Source organism: Balaenoptera physalus, assembly GCF_965194825.1.
Source record: "Balaenoptera physalus genome assembly, chromosome: 7".
Classification (NCBI taxonomy): domain Eukaryota; kingdom Metazoa; phylum Chordata; class Mammalia; order Artiodactyla; family Balaenopteridae; genus Balaenoptera; species Balaenoptera physalus.
This window is the reverse complement of record NC_138886.1, coordinates 23,076,287-23,099,496: the sequence shown is the minus strand read 5'-3', so window position 1 is coordinate 23,099,496 and position 23,210 is coordinate 23,076,287. Positions and strand designations below refer to the sequence as shown.

General features: G+C 38.4%; 1 protein-coding gene across 1 annotated transcript in view; it reads right to left on the bottom strand.

The window, feature by feature from the left end:
- SVEP1 (sushi, von Willebrand factor type A, EGF and pentraxin domain containing 1) overlaps positions 1-23,210 on the bottom strand; it is a 196,701-nt gene that overhangs the window by 15,607 nt on the left and 157,884 nt on the right. The window contains exons 41-47 of the mRNA XM_082469099.1: positions 21,654-21,717; positions 20,103-20,276; positions 16,998-17,174; positions 13,123-13,293; positions 9,659-9,754; positions 7,776-7,871; positions 3,390-3,483 (exon numbers count right to left, since the gene is read on the bottom strand). Of these exons, the coding sequence (XP_082325225.1) occupies positions 3,390-3,483; positions 7,776-7,871; positions 9,659-9,754; positions 13,123-13,293; positions 16,998-17,174; positions 20,103-20,276; positions 21,654-21,717 (872 nt within the window). The remainder of the gene's footprint in view (positions 1-3,389; positions 3,484-7,775; positions 7,872-9,658; positions 9,755-13,122; positions 13,294-16,997; positions 17,175-20,102; positions 20,277-21,653; positions 21,718-23,210) is intronic.

Sequence of the window (23,210 nt, the reverse complement as noted above, 5' to 3'; positions counted from 1 at the left end):
AATGCCTCTAAGGTGAATTTGCCATCATTTTTTTGGATTCCATTATCAACCTTTTGCGTAAAAAAAATCTAGAAGACTGTGTTATCTTTATTAATAGACAGTATTTTAACATAAGCTGATAACTACCCTTCCCCTGGTCAAGAAAAAGCTCCTTTGACCCTTGAACAATGTCAGGGTTAGGGGTGCTGACCCTCTCAGCAGTCAAAAATTGGTGTACAACTTTACATTTGGTCAGTCCTCTGTTGTGTGGCTCTGTATCCACAGAGTCAACCAGATCGTGTGTACTGTACTATGGATTTATTACAAAAAATCTACATACAGGTAAACAAATCCATGTTGTTCAAGGGTCAACTGTATTTTGATATTAGGGAATCACGCAAACTTTGAGTTTCCTTTTCTTATCTGTAAAATGAAGTAGTTGAAACATTAAGTCTAAAATTATAAGAATGTTACAAATACTTCTTGTTCCTTTTTGAGTCACTGTCATTCTTACTCCTTTTATTTTTTCTCTCTCTCTCTCTTCTATTCTTTGCTCTCTTTTTTCCCAGCAATTCTCTCCAGTTTGACTCTCAAGTTCTTTCGACTCTGCTCTCAGGTAAAATGATCATCTTTATCTTGGAAACGTCTAAATATACTTGTACAATCCAAATTTGTTCTTTGGGGTTCAGTTTTTTTTCTCTCTGCAGAGGTGGCATATATTTGAGGTGATATGAAGAAATTCATGGGCATGAGATTTTTTTTTTGTTAATTAAGTTTGTATTTAGATAGATTTTTGTCTTTGCAAGTTGACTTTGATATTCCAATCAAAATGAAATAAAAGGAAATGGAAAAATAAAAGCTCTTTTCAGTTAACTTTTAAAAATCAATATGGAAATATCCATTTGTTTTTAATGATTCCTGTAAGATGGAAGTAAATATACAAAATACAAATCTAAGTGATGTAATACAATGATGTATATTAAAAGTTTTAAAATAGAGCTGGTGATGTTCCAACATTGCAATATTTGTGAGGACAATGTTTTAATATTGAAAATATTTTGGCAATGGTATGACGCAATATGTAATCAGAATGGTATGTTACTGGCATAAAAACAGATACATAGATCAATGAAGCAGAATAGAGAACCCAGAAATAAATCCACACATATATGGTCAGTTAACTTATGACAAAAGAGCCAAGAATATACAATGGGGAAAGGACAGTCTCTTCGATGAATGGTACTGGGAAAACTGGACAACCACGTGCAAAAGGATGAAAGTAGACCATTATCTGACACCATACACAAAAATCAACTCAAAATGAATTAAAGATTTGAATGTAAGACTTGAAACCTTAAAACTCCTAGAAGAAAACATAGGTGGTAGGCTCCTTGACGTCAGCCTTGGCATGATTTTTTTTGGGTTTGACACCAAAAACAAAGGCAACAGAAGCAAAAATAAACAAGTGGGACTACATCCAACTAAAAAGATTTTGCACAGCACAGAAAAGCATCAGCAAAATGAAAAGTCAATCTACTGAACGGGAGAAAATATTTGCCAACCATATATCTTGTAAGGGGTTAACATCCAAAAAATATAAAGAACTCATACAACTCAAAAGCAAAAATAACTCCATCTGATTAAAGAATGGGCAGAGGATCCAAACAGACATTTTTCCATAGAAGACATACAGAAGGCCAACAGGTAGGTACATGAAAAGATGCTCAACATCACTAGTCATCGGGAAACACAAATTAAAACTACAATTAGACATCATCTCACACCTATTAGAATGGCTATTATCAAAAAGACAAGAAATAACAAGCATTGTTGAGGATGTAGAGAAAAGGAAACCCTTGTGCACTATTGGTGGGAATGTAAATTGGTACAGCCACTGTACAAAACAGTATGGAGGCTCCTCAAAAAATTTAAAATAAAACTACCATATGATCCTGCAATTCCGCTTCTGGGTATTTAACTGAAGAAAACAAAAACACTAACTCTAAAAGATATCTGCACCCCCATGTTCATTTCAGCATTATTTACAACAGCCAAGACATGGAAACAACCTAAGTGTCCATCAATGGATAAATGGATAAAGAAAATATGTGTGTGTGTACACACACACACACACACACACACACACACACACCACAATGGAATATTATTAAGCCATAAAAAGAATGAAATCTTGCCAACTCTGACAACATGGATGGACCTTGAGGGCATTATGCTAAGTGAAATGAGTCAAAGAAAGACAAGTACCGTATGATCTCGCTTGTATGTAGAATTTACAACCAAAACCCAAACCAAACTTATAGATACACAGAACAGGTTGGTGGTCGCCAGAGGTAGCGGTGGGGGTAGCGGGTGAGCAAAATGGGTGAAAGGAGTCAAAAGGTACAAACTTCCAGTTATAAAATAAATGTCATGCGGATGTAATGTATAACATGGCAATTATAATTAATAATGCTGTATAGCACATTTGATGTTGCTAAGACAGTAGATCTTAAAGGTTCTCATCACAAGAAAAAAATTTTATAACTATGTACATGGACTTACATAGTTAACTAGACTTATTGTGGTGTTCACTGAGCAATATATACATACAAATATTGAATCACTATGTTGTACTAATATACTAAACTAATATAATGCTGTATGTCCATTACACCTCAATAAAAAAGTTTAAATTATAATTATTTTTTAAAAATTATTTCAAACTATTTCTCCTTTGATTTATTTTTGTGATAATCTTTTCTCAACTATGATATTTATCTGGTTAGAAATGAGAAACCACTTGCTAGAACATATTTTTACATAAATTTTCTTGTAGTCCATTAAATACTGACTATATATACCATAAAAAATATGAAACAAAAATTTTGACTTTAAAAACAAACATTCCTTATCATCAATTTCAATTCTATTTTTTATTATAAACAGGAATAGAAATGAACATCAATAAAACATATTGAGTTTGTTATTTATTTGCATCCTTGCATATGAAGGGTGCAATCTTCTGTTCAAGAAGGCAGTTAATTTATTTGTTTAATTAACCCTTTTTTCCCTTTTTTTTTTTTTGTGGAAAAATATGGAACACTTCACAAATTTGCAAGTCCTCCTTATGCAGGGGCTATGCTAATCTTCTCTGTGTTGTTCCAATTTTAGTATATGTGCTGTAACACATATGTGTTTTTGAGAAGTCATTGTTTTATTTGTCAATCCTTAACTAATACTTCTTCGTTTGGCTTTAGTTCAAATTTAGGGAATATCTCAAAATGGACAGTTTTGGATACAAAATGCTTACATTCAAACTAGAGGTACCTTCTGGCTCTTGAGACAACTTAACTGACTTGAATTTCAGTCTCCTTATGTTATAGATAAAGAGTAGTTTTTGGTTGTCTTACCTGGAACAGTCATGTCCTGTCCAAGCCGAGAGACAATGGCATCGGTTTGGTCTTACGCATTTTCCACCATTTAAGCAGGGAGACTGGCAAACAGCTGGGATGAAAAATTCATGTGTTTATTTAATGAATACTGAGCAATTGTGAAGATGCCCATGAAGGCAGGCAGAATAAGATTTGACTCTGCTTTCTGCTCCAGCCGCCAACATTCCTCATGGACTGCATCCTGCTACTTTGCTCAACCTCATGTCATTATGTGGTACCACCTCCCTTTTTCCTTCCAGCCGACTCAATTTTCATATTTAAGCCCCAGGTTAAGTTCTACCTACATACTGAAACCTTTGCTGATAACTCAGAGTCGACTGATTTTTCTCTTTAATCTTTTTATTTGTTCAACCAATTTGACACATACTGTTTTGGAATGTAAATTATTCAAATACTCGATGAGACTGTAAGTCTCTGGAGGGAGCCGGCACTGAACTCTATGACTGATGAAGTCATTACATCAGACATCAACTCTTACGACAACAGATCAGGCATGCAGACTGTCTAACATGACAGATGATTCAAAAGCCCTTTGTGTTTGCTAGGAAACATATTTCATGGCTTTTACCATTGGAATTACAGAAACTGGGGTAGAGTTAAAAATTAGCCACAGGTGAAACCCTGAGTGAACACCCAGGGATTTACTATGCAGACATCTTTCTCACAAGTCCTTAGTCTCAGAGTCAAACACTTCACCTGCATGAATCTATCTGTTAAAAAACCTAAGGACACTAAAAACTGATGAAGACCAGTCAGTTTAACGTATCAAAGAAAAAAATAAAATGTCTATTGGGAGAAAGCTGGGAATGAGAAACATTTAAGTCTCATGATTTCAGCCTCATTATAGCTTGGAAAGGGCAGGCTTCCCCAGAGGAAAAACTCATCTTTGGTGAGAGATAAAGAAATGTCACTTCTCTAATCACTCATTCATAAAATATGGGGAAAACGTCAGCAATCCAGGCACTGGATAAGCACTGAGAGAGGGCAAGAAGGAAAACACCAGTCTTTGCCCTTAGCTTTCTTGACGAGCAAGCTAACAGAATGAGCGTATTTGCAATATAACAAAAAGGAGATTATGAAATAAAGCAGGGTTAAAAATAGCAAAAATAAAACCCAATAATCCACAACTAATTCTCCATCTCTGCTTGCTAATATATATAAAAAAAATTACTCTTTTTCAAGAGCATGATGATTTAGTGGTACTTGACTGTACTAACACATTTTTTTATTATTTTCACTTCTCTGTCTAAAAGCCTAACACCTTCCTCCTTCCCTATAACATGGGTGCCCCCAACGTTCTATTCCGGGCCACCTTCTCATGCTACGTGTCTTCTGCAAAGACTTATTTTTTCTCCCCCATGAATGTTTTCCAATGATGACTGACATATTTCTATCTTCAATGTAGATGAGTCTTCTGGGAACCTAAACCATCATCCAATTGCCTGTCAGACCTCTCCCTTTTACGTTCCACTGGCCCCTCAAACTCAGCATGTCCTTACTTACTTAACTCCTTATCTGTACCTTCAAACCTGTTCCTCTTGGGTTTTCTATCTCAAGGGTAGAAGTGGCACCACCTTCCACTCAGGGGCCCAAACTGGAAATATCAGTCTTGACTCTCTTCAGACCTTTACTCCTACAATACATCTATAACCAAGTAGTGTTGGCTCATCTCCCTAACTTCTCTCCAATCCATCCTTTTTGGTCGTCCTTATTTCTCTAGACTTCATAACCTCTTGCCAATTCTGCTTTGATAACTCCCTAACAAGTCTCCCTAATTGAAGTCTTGCTTTCTGCCCTTCTCCGTACTGCTGCCAAAATCATTTTTCAAAAAGAAAATCTGATCACATGCTTTTCCTGCTTAAGACCCTTTAGTGGCTTCTGTGGCTCAGAAGACATAATCCAGCATCTTGAACTTGGCATGCAACGTGCTTCCTAATCTGGCTCTGCCCATCTTTACAGCTTCATTTCCAGCCACACCCCTACACTGCCTCTGTGGCTTCAGCTCTGTTTTGCTGATCACGTTTGTGCTATTCTTCCATGCCTTTGGCTAGAACGAGCTCCTCCTGGTGACTCCTCTTCCTTTGATTCTATGCTTGGAAAGCCTTTTCTGAATGTCTGCACTTGGGTAGTTTACCCAACTTCACTGTTGTCCTTTTAGAGAATTCAGTTAGCCGCTAGTCACCTACTTATAGGCCACTCTGTATCCCTTCTTATTTTGTACATTGGATTCTGGAGGGCAGGAGCTCCTGTTTTATACACTTTGTACATTGAATATGAATACTTAGTGGGTATAAGTGGGATATGGGCTGAGGTAGCTGCGGCAAGATTGAAAAAAAATAAAGACTATACGGCTCATGTCATGAAGGTGCTTAATGTCAGTTAGGGAGCTAAGGAGCTAAAAGAAATACAAATAAATCAGATCAACTGAGCTTTAAATGGCATGGTTCTAGCTAATTGTGTAATATCTATAGACATGGAATGTTAGAAGGTAGATTATCATGGTAGAGAGCAAGTTTAGGGCCAAGAGGAAACTTGGGCAGGGCTTTGGAGGTTGGATCAAGTTTCAATAGGTAGAGGAAGCCACGTCTGCGGGGGACAGGATGTGACTGGCAGGATGGGAAGTAAGGTGTATCAGGTGTGCTGACGCCAGTCTGAGAGTCAGAAGAATTTGGGTTGGATGTGAAGACAATAGGCAACCATCTTAGGTTCTTAAAAAGGGCAATTCATGCCCAAGGTAGTGTGTAATGGTGTTGTTTTGGAAAAGGAGATGGGAAGGTCAAGTAGTAGACTCTGGCAGTGATCCAAAGGAGGGGTCTTTTACTAGCTGGTGATAGTGGGGATAGAGTAAGATGCAAGAGATACTGTGCAGGAAGGAACAGAAGGAGTGTTGATACTGGTAATCTCAGATGAAGGGGAGGGAGAGTGGAGGATGTCTCCATCTGGAAGCATGATGCCACCACCTGCGAAGATAAGATGCCTGGGAAAGGGCAAGGCTGGTTTGCAGGTAGCTTCAATTTTGTATGCATGAGAAATATAGATAAATACCAAGGCTGATTTGTAATAAAGAAATACCAAATAGATTGCTGTAAGAGTTTCAAATAAAAGCTTCAAATTTAGCCTCCGGAATTACATTTTTCCTTTCCTACACTCATGGATGCGTCACTTTTGGCTTTATGTGGGGTGGCTGCACATTTGATTTTGCCTTTTTACCTTTCACCACCATTTCCCTGGCTTACCTATTAATAGTGCCCCTTTCATTATCAAAAACGTCCCAGTCTGGAGGCTAAATTACATGGTCACCCCAGCCTCAGAGCTCATGACAAGCTCTGGTGTCAGCTAGCTTGTTCTACTTTACAATTAACCTCACTAGGAGGTGGTATACATATTATTTACAGGAGGAATAGTAGAGTGTTAAATAAATATAGCAAGTTCTTTGCTTTTAATAGTTGCCTGAAAATTAGGACATTAAAAAGGTAAAAAAATCTATCATTTTAAACTGATTGATTTATTAGACAATTACTGAAAATCCTATCATATGCAGGCACTATGCTAGGTACTGAAGATATAAAGATCACAAAGGAATATCCCTGCCCTCAGGTGGCATACAATCTAGTGAGGGCAGGGAAAGTTCAATAACCAAGCTATTAAATAGATATCAAAGTACAGTGGGATAAATGCCCGTATTTGAGATAGACAAGGGTTACTAAGGGGACATGTTTGTCACCAACCAATCAACAACAGTTTGTTACTGTCTTCCATGATAAGGAACCATCTCTTGTTGAGTTTTTTCACTTTAACTTAAATTGTATTTATTTAGAGTCTTGTTCTTTCTAGATAGGTACTGCGAATTTAGTGATTTATCTTCATAGAGATTAAAATAAATATTCTTCCAAACTTCTGCATTATGTTTCCTCTACATTCTGCAAAATAGAGCAAATGACATGAAGAAGGCTGACAACTGAGTCAACTCAGATGCTCTTTTTTGTCACAGGACCCCGAGAGGTGTCTCTGAGGCAGCCATAGGTTCAGCATTGAGACCGCCATTCAAGGGACCACCTTGAGGAATGATTTTTTTTTTTTTAATTTTTTTTTTTTGGATCTTTTCAACCAAGATCCCATGTGGGATCTTAGTTCCCCGACCAGGGATTGAACCCACGCCCCCTGCATTGGAAGCGTGGAATCTTAACCACTGGACCGCCACGGAAGTCCCTTGAGGAATTCTTGAGAAATTCTGATACCCTTTTGTTTCGCTGCCACCTCTGAATCTGAGTCACACTCATCAGTGTCCTCTAGGGCTTCACGGAGCCAAGTCACCAAGAAAACAAACCATGAGAGGAGGCCTACCTGTGTGACAGCGGGACCCTGTCCAGCCAGATGGACAGTCACACTGATACGGTGCCACACAGCGACCGCCATTCAGACAGGGAAGAATGCAGATTGCTAGAAAGGAGATCAGAAAGGATTTGATCAAAACACACACACTCAGATATATTCAAGTGTTCAAAAAACATTTTCCAGGAGGAGTAAAACCTTGGATGACCCACTAGATAATCTTCCATATGCTCTGTTTATTAATCAGTATCATTGGGAAAACACAATCCAGAAAGTCAGTCTGAACCCTCAACCTGATGTAATGACTCTAATGCCAAATGCACTCTTTCCGAGAGGACACACTGTAATCGATGCCTGCTAAGTGCTTTGCTTTCTATTCACAAACTAAGCAGAATGTTCTCCATTTGTTATCGTTTCAAATTTCCATTACAAATTACATAAAATGCTCTAAGAGGGTTTGGCTACCTCGAGATTCTCTTCTTGCCTTTAATTAAATGTGAGAATGGGAGTCAGATAAGCTCTTCCATGGGCTGGTGTTGGCAACACATTAGTAGTGATGGGACAGCTCAACCTTTATTTTCTTGGAGCTGAGGCCTGATGGTGACTGAATGAGGCCTCCCCTACACCCTCCACGGCAATCACTTCTCCTACTAGAAACTACTGAGCTCTGTAAAGAGGTGTAGTCTGTTTAAAAGGAGTGAGATTGTCTACTGGCTTGGTACTCAAAGCACGGTTCTCAAACCCAAAACGTTGGTATTATGTAGGACTTGGCTAGAAATGCAGAATCTCAGGTCCCAACCCAGATCTACCAAATCAGAATCTGCATTTAACTTCTCCCAGGTGTTCTGTATGCACAGTAAAGCTTGGGAAGGCCTGCTCTAATGCATTACCAGCACATGTTCAGTGAACTAAGCCAAGCCTGTTGTTACCCCAGGGTAAATGTTTCCCCAGTCTTTGGATCCTTAGCATTATAGCAGGCCATGTGTGGGAGCCCTAAGTGGGAAGGCAGGATTGGAGAGAAGAAGAAGGAAAAATGCAATTCTCTTCTTTCTGAATCACTGTGAGAACACTTGCTTTGGCAAGTTGTTAGCACCCTAAATTGATTTCCATCCTATATTTTCCTTTCTAGATTAGTTGAAATAGTTACACTTTAGAATCTCTTATAAAATGTCTGGCCTTAAAAAGAACTGATATAGACCAATGGCCATCACGTTAGTGACTCAATGTGATTTACACACTCCCAATGAAACATGAAATCATTTTATCCATACAGATATATTTTTTAAGATATTGAAACAAAGTATAGTTTAGACATTAAAAAAATTAAAACCATTCATTTACATTCTTTCGGAAATTCAAATTTAAATGCATTTCCATGAGGATCGAAATTCTATGTTAATTTATCAAGCACTGTATAGATATGAGAGTACCAACTTTCCTTACTTTCTTAATTGGGAAGAGCTACCCTTAATTAATGGTGGGCTCCAAATCTTACCTGAAAAGTACAATGTTATGCAATGCCATGAATTTATACCAACTGTAGCAATGAGTGGCACAGAACATAAACAGAAGTGAGATAAAGGAAGACCAGGGTTGTGGAACCCTCTATTATAAGCTCCTTCCCAAGAAGATTCTTGGAAATCTGTGCCAGGAGGCAGATGAAGACAGCTTTGGATGGATCTTGATAAGTGTATTTTTCAAGATCACTGATATTCTAGATGTTCTGCAACTAAATGACATGTGTAAATCAGCCCTTGGCCCTCTGTCTGGTCTGCTATGGGATTTAAGCAAGTGAATCTCTGCCACTGGTAAAGCCAGCTCCTAGTAACTCCCCTGAGTTGGCAACTTCTAGGCTAACCACTGGGACTCAAAGTAAGATTTGAGGACAGACTCACGCTCTTCACAGAGACGCCCCATCCAGCCGTCTGGACAGGAACAAGCATTTGGGCGTTGGCAGATACCTCCATTCTGACATGGGAACCGACAGACAGCTGGAAAACAAGCAGGATGAGGCATAAATCTAGGGAATCATGGAAGGGTGGTTGTCAGAAAATAGGACTCATTATTTACATTCCATGCTATTTCCTTGAATCGAGTTTTAAGGAAGAGAAACAAAACCCAACCTCAAGATTCGGTTGGGGATGAGCATGAGGGGCTCAGGAGGGGCATAAACAAGCTTGGGTAGTTCTGAGACTGTAACTATAAACGTTTTCATAATTTGAGGATTCAGGGCAGGAGGGAACAAGGTGGTTTATATAAAAAGATAGTCTCTTTTGATCTGGACCAGGGGAAGTGCCCTTCTAGAAGATGCGAAAATTCTCTTCCAAAGGAGGCCTTTGATGGCCGGTAGCTCTTTGGTGATAACCACTGTCCCACACTATCTTAAACAAGTGAAGAAACAAACAAACAAGTAAACAAACACACAACTTTCATTTGACTTCTGACTTTAAGTGACACCTGGGCTATTCCTTGAGGATACCACCTCCTCAGCAACCCTCTCAAGAGGAGTTGGCACATACTCTTACAACCCACGTGTTGGTGATCTCATTTCTCATTGCTGCTTCCAGACAATTAATCTCCTTTCTCTTGCAATAACTCTTGCCTCTTTTGAGGCTCATGCCTTTCATTCACTGATTTCCTCAATTCTCCCTGCCCCCAAAGTCACTGAAGACTTTGGCATTTTTGACTTAAGACATGACACCATAAAACTCCTAGAAGAGAACATTAGCAAAACATTCTCTGACATAAATTGTAGCACTATTTTCTCAGGTCGGTTTCCCAAGGCAAAAGAAATAAAAGCAAAAATAAACAAATGAGACCTAGTCAAACCTATAAGCTTTTGCATAGCAAAGGAAACCATAAACAAAATGAAAAGACAACCTATGGGCTGGGAGAAAATATTTGCAAATGATGCTACCGACAAGGGCTTAATTTCCAAAATATACAAACAGCCCATACAACTCATTATCAAAAAAATCAACAACCTAATTTAAAAATGGGCAGAAGATCTAAATAGACATTTCTCCAAAGAAGACATACAGATGGCCAACAGGCACATGAAAAGATGCTCAACATCACTAGTTATCAGAGAAATGCAAACCAAAACTACAATGAGTTATCACCTCACACTGGTCAGAATGGCCATCATCAAAAAGTCTACAAATAATAAACGCTGGACAGGGTGTGGAGAAAACCCTCCTACACTGTTGGTGGGAATGTAAATTGGTGCAGCCACTAAGGAGAACAGTATGGAGGTCCCTTAAAAATTTTTAAAAATTTACCATATTAGTTACCGTATGATCCAGCAATCCTACTCCTGGGCATATATCCAGAAAAGACAAAAACTGTAATACGAAAAGATACACGCACCCCAGTGTTCATAGCAGACAATAGCCAATAGCTATTAGCAGACAATAGCTGCTAATAGGCAATAGCTAATAGCAGACAACAGACAATAGCCAAGAAGCAACCTAAGTGTCCATCAACCTAAGTGTCCATATATATATGCACACACACACACACACACACACACACACACACACACACACACACCACACTGGAATATTACTCAGCCATAAAGAAGAATGAAATATTGCCATTTGCAGCAACATGGATGGACCTAGAGATTATCATACTAAGTGAAGTACATCAGAGAAAGACAAATATTATATGATATCACTTATATGTGGAAAGTAAGAAATAATAAAAATGAACTTATTTACAAAACAGAAACAGACTCACAGATAAAGAAAACAAAATTATGGTTACCAAAGGGGAAAGGAGGAGGAGTATGGGACTAACAGATAAACAATACTATATATAAAATAAATAAAAAGGATTTATTGTATAGCATAGGGAACTATACTCAATATCTTTTTTTTTTTGGCGGGGGTCCGCACCATGCGGGCTTGTGGGATCTTAGTTTGCCAACCAGATATTGAACCCGGGCCCTCGGCAGTGAAAGTACAGAGTCCTAACCACTGGATCGGCAGGGAATTCCCTCAATATCTTGTAATAACCTATAATGGAAAAGAATGTGGAAAAGACTATATATCCGAATCACTTTGCTGTACACCTGAAACTAACACAGTATTGTAAATCAACTATAAAACTGAAAAATCAACAATAAAATAATAAAAAAAAGACTTTGGCCTTTTTTCACCCCAAATCCAAATCTGACCACTGTCCTCATGGCCATGTGGACAACCCATCTATCAACGTGATTATTCTTTTAGTTCCTTGGTGATGTCTGTCTTGTTCGGTAGCAGAATTCCTCACTTTCAGTAAGTATTTGTAGAATGAATGGAATAATTATTATGATTTGTAAAAAACAGTAGCCTATCTTATTAGAGAAATGTAAGTTTTAGAAGGACATACTAGGATGTCTCATTATCTACCTCATTCCATTTTGCAGAATTTTCAACATAGAAACCTCCCCCCCCCCCCGAGAAGATATTATTATTATTATTTTTTTTTAGTTTTATTTATTTATTTATTTTTGGCTGCGTTGGGTCTTTGTTGCTGCGCACAGGCTTTCTCTAGTTGTGGCAAGCGGGGGCTACTCTTCATTGTGGCGCGTGGGCTTCTCATTGCGGTGGCTTCTCTTGTTGTGGAGCCTGGGCTCTAGGCGCATGTGGGCTCAGTAGTTGTGGCTCACAGGCTTAGTTGCTCCATGGCATGTGGGATCTTCCTGGACCAGGGCTCGAACCCGTGTCCCCTGCATTGGCAGGCAGATTCTTAACCACTGCACCACCAGGGAAGTCCCCGAGAAGATATTATTGAATGCACTCACAAAATTCATCCTTAGGTTTGCAAATTCAATCCAGCAAGTAAAGAGACAGCTCGTGTAAACATGGAATGCTTGCCACCAGCCCCCGGCATGTCCAGGGAGACCAAGTGGTGGGCTCTGCTTCCCTGGGGCCGCCCAGTACCTCTTGTCTCATACTCTGCCCTCTGGGTGGGCTGCCTCATCCCTTATGGGGCTCAGGGGTCTGCTCAGGATGGATGAGTAGAACTGGAATCTGTGTTGAAACACCTGAATGTCCAGGAGGTGCCCTCATGGCCCAGACATGACACAGCTCCCCTTAGCAGCTGGAGAACACTTCCAAGATTTGGAGAGAAGACTTGCGTAAGGAGCCATGATTGACTCAGAAAGGGGTCATGTGTTGGGCCAGAGATCTGTGTGCAAGCCTTCAAAAATCAAACTCATAAAGTTAAGGAAAATGACACACATCTTAAAAGAAGACTGAAAGCCAAGGAAAGATAAAATAGCATGCATACTAGTTGTTGGCCATATCAGACTGCCATATACGTTTTCCTACAGCTTCACTAAGAACTAACCATTCAAATATTTCCTTACCTCTGCAGACAGGAGGTGATGTCCAGGTTCCATTCTCTAGGCAAACACTCCTCAGGGAACCCTCCAACATGTATCCACTGTAACACGAGTAGGTGATCATGTCCCCATACTGATAATGTACACCTCGGGAAATTGCATTTTCTACGTGAGTTGGTGGACCACATGAGATTTCTATAGGAAAACCAAAAATATAATTAAGCTTGTGCTACTAACCCAGCCAGTGGTTGGGAGAGGACACAGTTTCACCTCTAAGACTTAAAGAGGAAAGACAAAATACACAAAGGTAACCTTTTCACCTACATAATATCTGAAAGACACCAGAAACTAAAAGCATCACCTGCTGCTCTCTAGAAAAATTAGATGAGATGTACAATCAAAGGTTTTGTCTTCTGATTCATATGTTGAAGCTGAGCTATTTTATACTCAAGGCAATAAGTCTTGCCTTCTTATATCCCGCCAAAGAGGTATAAGAACTTCAATGCAGCATGCTTATCAAATAAGAAGAGAAGAAGCATGGGGATTATTTATAGTTTATCACTTTCGAGTAAAGATCATGAATTGTAGTACTGCAGATTCCATCATGGCTGTTTTATTAGTGCCTAGAACAGTGCCTGGCGTACAATGGGCTCTCGATACATGTTTGAAAGATGAGTATATGAATGAATACCGTCTCTAGCCTAAAGATACTCCATTTACACAGCTTGATGAGGTTTATGAAATTCAAGGTTTCACATTAGTTTCCCTCTTTCCAAGACTGTAAAGCAGTGACTCTCTTCTTTTGGAAAGTGTAAGATTGAAGGAGAATCCTCTCTTTTAAAAGCACAGGTACTGAATATTTAAATAAAAACGTTTATAACTAATTTTGCTTTGAGAATTTTACAAGAGAATAAACTAGATAACTAGAGTTTTTCTGTGGTGTCTCACAAGACAAGGACTGGATTGGAGTCAGGACTCTCATTAGTATCCAGTTTGTATAAGGCTAACTTTTAGATGAGTCTTCATGAACTGGCTTCTAAAAGGTCACTTTGTGGTCATAATACTATTAAAATCTTGCCAGAGGGGATGATCAATTTGTCTGATTCTTCTAAATTTTCTTTTCCTTCTAAGGTAGTTAAAAACATTAATTCAATCAGTCAGATATCCAATAGGTATCAATGCATACTGTGTACCAGAAACTGGAAAGAAATAAATGGAGAAAATGCTGTACCTTTGCTCAGACAAATGGGTGAAGACAGACAGAGAAAGACTGTCGTACAACTTAAAAAGAGCTATATTAGAGGTCCGGATGCCATACTGTAGAATAATTGAGGTGAATGTAACTAATTATGCTTAGGATTGTCAGGGTATGAATCACAACGACAGTGGCCTTTGGACCAGGCTATAAAGCTCGAGTGGATAGGAGGACTATTGCTTCCAGGTTGGGGGAACAGCATGTAAAAAGATACCAGTGAGCTTGATGGTTCACAGACGTGGTTGTCAAAGCACGGATTTCAGGCCACCTGCGTGGGAATCAGCTTGGGTTCTTATTAAAAATGCAAACATCTGGGATTTCTAGCTTTTGAGTCTGCATTTTACATACTCTCCCCAGAGGATTCTCATACACACTAAATTTTAATCACTGATTTGTAATGATAAATAGCAGGATGAGGTGAAAAGGATGAGGAAGGTGGCTGCTTTGGTCCCTCAGGAAGGATATTTGTTCTAAGCCAAAGACTTCCTGTCTAACAGAAAATGCAAAAGAGGGATTGAGGACAACAAGTGTGGAAACTGTCTCCTCTCCTAGGCAACCCCGGATCTTCTCAAGAATACTGAGGAATAATTAAGCATGCACTGAAGGGACATTTGTAATAAATGCATGTCTCTCCTGGCTCTTGCTTCCAGTGCCCTGAGTGGTAAGTCTCCGGGAGCTAAGGACAACGTGAGGATATGTGGGCAGAATCGGGCCACCTGGCCTGCTTTAGTTCAGGCTGATGGCTTTAAAGGACCCTAGACAGTCAAGGCTTATACATACTTAGTTCTTCCCACTTCACTAGGGGTAGATTTCATAAGGAATTGGGACCCAAATCCCAGCTAGAAGTATGATACACACTTTTCTGGAGTAAAATCAAAATTCTAATGCTGCAGTAGGCTGCTAGCTGAGAATTCAAGGATTTGGGGCTATTTTACAGCTCTTCCTATCAGGACATATCACAAATATACACCAATTCATTTTTCAAAACAAACCTATAAGATAGGCATTATTGGTGCTATTTACAAATGAGAACTCCAAAGTTCAGAGAAGTTAGGGCACTAGCATAAGTTTAGAATTAGAAAGTTTTGAGGACAGAACTCAAACCCAGGTTTTCTCTGATTTCAGAATCCCCATGGCCTTCATATGCACATTTTTCATCTCATTAATTAAAGTGCAAGTGTTCCGAAGATGAAGACCACTGTAGGCATGATATATTTTTATACTATGTAGCCCATTACCTCGCATCTGGTTAGACTCAGTGAATATTTGTTAGCTGACTGCTGTAGAGGGAGTTGCCTGGACCACAAAGGAGGGCAGGATATTGGGCAGGAAAGATGCTTTATGTGTGTTAAAAAATGTCAAGAGTTCTATAAAAAAGAATGAAATAATGCCATTTGCAGCACTAGAGATTATCACCCTAAGTGAAGTTAAGTCAGACAGAGAAAGACAAATATCATATGATATCACTTATAGGTGGAATCTAAGAAATGATACAAGTGAACTTATTTATACAACAGAAACAGACCCACAGACATATAAAACAATCTTATGGTTACTAAAGGGAAAGGAGGGGGAGGGATAACTTAGGAATTTGGGATTAACAGATACACACTACTATATATAAAATAGCACAGGGTACTATATTCAATATCTTGTAATAACCTATACTGGAAAAGAATCTGAAGAAGAATATATATATAGATATTTGTAACTGAATCACTTTGCTGTCCACCTGAAACTAACACAACATTGTATATCTACTATACTTCAATAAAAGAAAAAAATAAAATAGCATATGCTTATGTAAATTAAAATATTAAAAAAAGCAGAATAATGTCAAGAGTTATCACAAGGCAGCAAGAGAGGCTGCCAGACTGTGTGGTAGGTATCAGCATGGTGCTAGCCCAGAGGTTTTCCAGATGTGGTTCCAGGACCAGCAGTACTGCCATCAGACACACCTGGGAAACTGTTAAAGATGCAAATTCTCAGGGCTCACTCCAGACCTATTGAATCAGACACTCTAGGATGGGCCCAGCAATCTGCTTTTTAAAAAAATTTTTAAATATTTATTTATTTATTTACATATGTATGCATGCATGCTGCGCCGGGTCTTAGTTGCAGCATGTGGGATCTAGTTCCCTGACCAGGGATTGAACCCGGGCCCGCTGCATTGGGAGCACGGAGTCTTAACCGCTGGACCACCAGGGAAGTCTCCCAGCAATCTGTTTTTACCAAGCCCTCTAGGTGGTTCTGATATCTGCTCAAGCTGGAGAACCACGGTGAAATAATTTTTGTATTGCAAAGCATGCATAGCCCATTAAAGGAGAGTTTAGGGACTCTGACAGCGTGGGGAAAAATAGGTATTTTAGATTTACTATCCTGCGCATTCTTAGAAGAGCACGTTTTGAAAACCTGTTCAGTAAATTCTGGTCAGGCAGGTTTTAGTCTAGTTCTGGATTGTGTTTTTATGTTTGGATTTCAAATTTAAAAAAAAAAGTTTAAAGTAGCAAGACAGAAGTTGATGACCATGATAAGACAGAGTTCTAAATATCTACATGTAAGGTGCCTGATTGAAAATAATCTCCCAAAGATGAGGAAACAGTTCCCACTAATGAAATTCACTGGATCCCATGTGCTGACTTACTTTCACATCTGGCACTTGTCTGTGTCCACGTCTCGTCAGGGTTGCAGGTGATGATGCTTTGGCCCTGGAGCAGGAAGCCTTCCCTACACTTGATAGATACGTTCTGATCGACATAAAACTCCTTTTCAGAAAGCACAGCATTCTCAGGGATCACAAAAGGGACAGGGCATGGATTTGCTGTTAAAAATAAAAGAAAATGTGTACTGGTATTTTCCCTCTTTTCTGAGTTTGTTTCTTTGAAGGCGGAGCATTAGCCCTGCTGGAGCTGGGTTCTCAGTGATGGTAATATAAGGCTTAAAAATATAGAACTTCACACCATCACCCTGATACCAAAACCAGACAAAGATGTCACAAAAAAAGAAAACTACAGGCCAATATCTCTGATGAACATAGATGCCAAAATCCTCAACAAAATACTAGCAAACAGCATCCAACAGCACATTAAAAGGATCATACACCATGATCAAGTGGGGTTTATCCCAGGAATGCAAGGATTCTTCAATATACGTAAATCAATCAATGTGATACACCATATTAACAAATTGAAGGAGGAAAACCATATGATCATCTCAATAGATGCAGAAAAAGCTTTCGACAAAATTCAACACCCATTTATGATAAAAACTCTCCAGAAAGTAGGCATAGAGGGAACCTACCTCAACATAATAAAGGTCATATATGACACACCTACAGCCAACATCGTTCTCAATGGTGAAAAACTGAAAGCATTTCCTCTAGGATCAGGAACAACACAAGGTTGCCCACTCTCACCACTATTATTCAACATAGTTTTGGAAGTTTTAGCCACGGCAATCAGAGAAGAAAAAGAAATAAAAGGAATCCAAATCAGAAAAGAAGTAAAACGGTCACTGTTTGCAGATGATAAGATACTATACATAGAGAATCCTAAAGATGCTACCAGAAAACTACTAGAGCTAATTAATGAATTTGGTAGAGCAGCAGGATACAAAATTAATGCACAGAAATCTCTTGCATTCCTATACACTAATGATGAAAAATCTGAAAGAGAAATTAAGGAAACACTCCCATTTACCAATGCAACAAAAAGAATAAAATACCTAGGAATAAACCTACCTAAGGAGACAAAAGACCTGTATGCAGCAAACTACAAGACATTGATGAAAGAAATTAAAGATGATACAAACAGATGGAGAGATATACCATGTTCTTGGACTGGAAGAATCAACATTGTGAAAATGAAAAATGACCCAAAGCAATCTACAGATTCAATGCAATCCCTCTCAAACTACCAACAGCCATTTTCACAGAACTAGAACAAAAAATTTCACAATGTGTACAGAAACACAAAAGACCCCGAATAGCCAAAGCAATCTTGAGGAAGAAAAATGGAGCTGGAGGAATCAGGCTCCCTGTCTTCAGACTATACTACAAAACTACAGTAATCAAGACAGTATGGTATTGGCACAAAAACAGAAATATAGATCGATGGAACAGGATAGAAAGACCAGAGATAAACCCACGCACATATGGTCACCTTATCTTTGATAAAGGAGGCAAGAGTATACAATGGAGGAAAGACATGCTGTTCAATAAGTGGTGCTCGGAAAATTGGACAGCTACATGTAAAAGAATGAAATTAGAACACTTTCTAGCACCATACACAAAAATAAACTCAAAATGGATCGACGACCTAAATGTAAGGCCAGACACTATAAAACTCTTAGAGGAAAACATAGGCAGAACATTCTATGACATAAATCACAGCAACAACCTTTTTGACCCACCTCCTAGAGAAATGGAAATAAAAACAAAAAGAAACAAATGGGACCTAATGAAACTTAAAAGCTTTTGCACAGCAAAGGAAACCATAAACAAGACGAAAAGACAACCCTCAGAATGGGAGAAAATATTTGCAAATGAAGCAACTGACAAAGGATTAATCTCCAAAATATACAAGCAGTTCATGCAGCTCAACATCAAAAATCAAACAACCCAATCCAAAAATGGGCAGAAGACCTAAATAGACATTTCTCCAAAGAAGATATACAGATTGTCAACAAACACATGAAAGAATGTTCAACATCACTAATCATTAGAGAAATGCAAATCAAAACAAAAATGAGGTATCACCTCACACCAGTCAGAATGGCCATTATCAAAAAATCTACAAACAATAAATGCTGGAGAGGGTGTGGAGAAAAGGGAACCCTCCTGCACTGTTGGTGGGAACGTAAATTGATAGAGCCACTATGGAGAACAGTATGGCAGTTCCTTAAAAAACTAAAAATAGAACTACCATACGACCCAGCAATCCCACTACTGGGCATATACCCTGAGAAAACCATAATTCAAAAAGAGTCATGTACCACAATGTTCACTGCAGCTCTATTTACAGTAGCTAGGACATGGAAGCAACCCAAGTGTCCATCGACAGATGAATGGATAAAGAAGATGTGGCACATATATACAATGGAATATTACTCAGCCATAAAAAGAAACGAAATTGAGTTATTTGTACTGAGGTGGATGGACCTAGAGTTGGTCACACAGAGTGAAGTAAGTCAGAAAGAGAAAAACAAACATCGTATTCCAACACAAATACATGGAATCTAAAAAAAAAAAAAAGGTTCTGACGAACATAGGGGCAGGACAGAAATAAAGACACAGATGTAGAGAATGGACTTGAGGACACAGGGAGGGAGAGAAGGGTAGGCTGGGACGAAGTGAGAGAGTAGCATTGACATATATACACTACCAAATGTAAAATAGATAGCGGGAAGCAGCTGCATAGCACAGGGAGATCAGCTCGGTCTCGACCACCTAGAGGGGTGGGACAGGGAGGGTGGGAGGGAGACACAAGAGGGAGGGGATATGGGGATATATGTATGCATATAGTTGATTCACTTTGTTATACAGCAGAAACTAACACAACATTATAAAGCAATTATATTCCAATAAAGATGTTAAAAAAAAATACCCCATAGTATTTGGTTTGGATATGCACAGATTTCTTTCTCTGGGCCAATCTCACCTACAGGTGAATTTTCCACCATGGTTTAGACATTTGGGAAACTAATTAGAAAACTGAATCTGATTTAATCCCCTCCTAAGGTCAACACACACGTTTGCAGAGAGGAACTGGGTAGCTCCAAGTCCCATTTTCCGTGCAGGAGGCCTCGGGTGCCCCTTCAAGGCTGTAGCCTCTGTTGCAGGAATACACCACGCTGGGTCCAGCAGTACTGTTTTCAACTTCAGCTTTCCCGTTCAGGAACCCAAGTGGAGCTTCACACTTGGTCTCTAAAAAGAAAAAGAAAAGCTTCATCTTAAGTGATTCTCCCAGTCCTCTTTCCTTCTGCAAAGAACTTGTATCACTTATTTAATAATTTAGAAAGAAAAAGAAAAGAAAACCACAGAGTAACAGGATCCACACAGAGCATTTTCTTACTATCTTGCATTTCAGAGATAGAAACTATTCAAACCATTATCATTGTAGTTTGAATTAAACCTGCTGCAAAATGGAAACAATCCCCTCACCGACACCATAGCAGCTTCCTATTCCAGACATAGGTGTTTCCTTTTCATTCTCCTCTCCTTTCACCCTGCATGTACATTCACACACTTTTTGATAATGAACAACTGAGATAAAAAAATGCTATTACTGGGAATGCCCAATGATGCCTTTCTGGGACTTGAGATGTTACTCAATGTTTATGTATGTGTTTATGTATACACACACACGCACACACGGTTCTTTTTTAGAAAGTCATATTCCCCATTGAATTTCAGCCATATAATATTGCTTAAAAGACTTAAGATTCCTATTGCATACAAAATCAACTGATTAATCTATACTAGACAGTATGGTTGAAACAACAGTGAACAAAGATTCAGGTACCCCAAGTCCTAGTGTTAGCTCCGCCACTAACTTCATTTCTGATACTGGGCAGGCCACTTCCCCTCTCCCAGCCCGTTTTCACTCATTGGTCAACTCAAGGGTCTGGACTAGATTATTCAAGAGGCCCCTTCTAGTTTGAAAATTTGATGACTCCTCCAGAATTATTAAGAGAAAAACATTTTTAAGCCTGCCGTTTTGATTGGTTTGTAACTACTGTATTTAAATACATTGTCTTTCGGCAGAGGAGGAATACGGCGAGCCATATCCTAGGAACAGAGTCACCTGTATTCACCCGCATCCTGCTAAATACACTTGGCTGTTCTCGTACAATGAGTTAATGAGAGTTCCACAAACAGTGTGAATATTCATTTATTGGACAGTGGTACCAACATCATTTTAAGAAGATGTCAGTATTGCCCAAGACTGTTACCAAGGCAACAGCTCTAAGCCTTCTAATTTATCATTATTTTGCGGAAAAACCCATAAAAAGAAGGCAGGTAAACTCAATAATCAACTAGTTTCTAAACAAAATGTTTGCCATTCCAGTGTCAGCAATCTTGTGCTCGATTCCAGTTTAATCATTAATCTCTACCACAGTGTTTCACCCTTCTATTGGTTTGGTGCCCTTGAGCAAAAGCCCGTAAAAGGTTCTCATGCAGTTCACGGAGTCAATTTCTTTTTTTTTTTTAATTACAAAAATGACTTATAAAGAAAATGTGGCCACATTGTTATTTTGTGTCCTTAGTATCGTTTTGGGGACTAAGTGTCATTTGACTTACTTTTGCACGTTGCCACCCCTCCACTCCACTGTCCGTTCTCCTGACAGACCCGTTCCCTGTTCCCCTGTGAATCAATGAAAACAGGTCATTGACAAGATGGTACCTCTATAATGAAAAACTAAGGGAATGCAAAGTCATCTCAGATGTGAACTTGAAACTCTTGGCACTGGAATGCTAAATAAATTCATTAAATAAATATAGTTTAAGAGGTAGGTTTAAACTTTCAAAAATGTTTTCATCAAACTACCTCAAAATTCGTATTCTGGCTGATGAGTGTAATTAAGGTACAGACTTTGTTTCACTTTTTGTTTAAATGATAACTAATTATAACCAAGAGCAAAAACTGATAAAGAATGTGTCTGAAATGTCAGAGAGGTATATTTGCTTAGGATACTTAATATTTTGAATTAAATTTATTTTTTAATATCTGAGAGGTACAGCAAAGAAGGTGAATTAGTTTATTTATACCCTTGGACATGAAACATGTCAAGATATCTTATTGGTATCAGGATTGACTTTTTGACAATGTAACGTATCCATTAAAGATAAACTTACCCTATTAAGGGCCCGAGCAAGTAAAATTTTATATATTTTGAGTAAAAATCTTTCTAAAATTTATTTCCCTGCCTTCAGAAATAGAGTAAAAATAATGTAATTTACTTAAAAAAATATTTATAGTTGTTATTCTCAATGCACTTTTGGTATATTTCCCAATATTCCATAGCCCTTGGGGGCTATACAGGCTGTTTGCCCCCCTAGAGTTATTATAGGCTGAGCTAGGCTAAGATTACTGGGTTTTTATTTCTGGATATAATTTTTATGCGTCCTTGCTTCCTCTTTTTTTGTTGTTTATTTTTTACTGTAATCATCAGTGTTCCTAATGATAACCTTTTCCCATGTTTTAAACACCTAATTTACTATGGAATAATTAGATAAATAAAATTCTCTAACATTATATGTTAAAAAAAAAAAAAAAGATTAGGTTCCAAGTAATGTGTTAAGGGGCTTGACTCTAAGTCAAGTATATGAACCTTAGCACATGGATTTTGTCTCATGGCTTTTCAGTCCTCAGAGCTCTTTGGATACATAGTCTCTTGAAGCTGTGCTCTAAATTAGCAAAATGTCTGAAAAGGAGCAATCGCCTCTACTTTGGTTTTTATCTGATTGACTGATGTCTTTTATCCTTAATCTTCTATTCAAAGGTATTTTCTTTGAGCTATCAGTTTAATTACTGACAGATCTTTACATATAAAAATTCCATTGACTTTGATGGAAGGATACTCTCCTGACTTTCCAACAAAATAATTGAACCAATAAAATTAAATTTTTAAAAAGTATATATTCATTATTTTCTTCTTATTGAAAAAATAATATGTTTTGACTACAGAAAGGTTGGAAAACATGAAAGAAAATACAAAGTTTTCTAGGATTCTTCATTCAGAGATAAACCCTGTTAACATCTGCTGTACTTTCTTTGTGTTTATATACTTATGTATGCACAGGAAAATATATTATTCTAGTTTGTGAATTATTTTTTATTACTTTTGAGGAAGTATG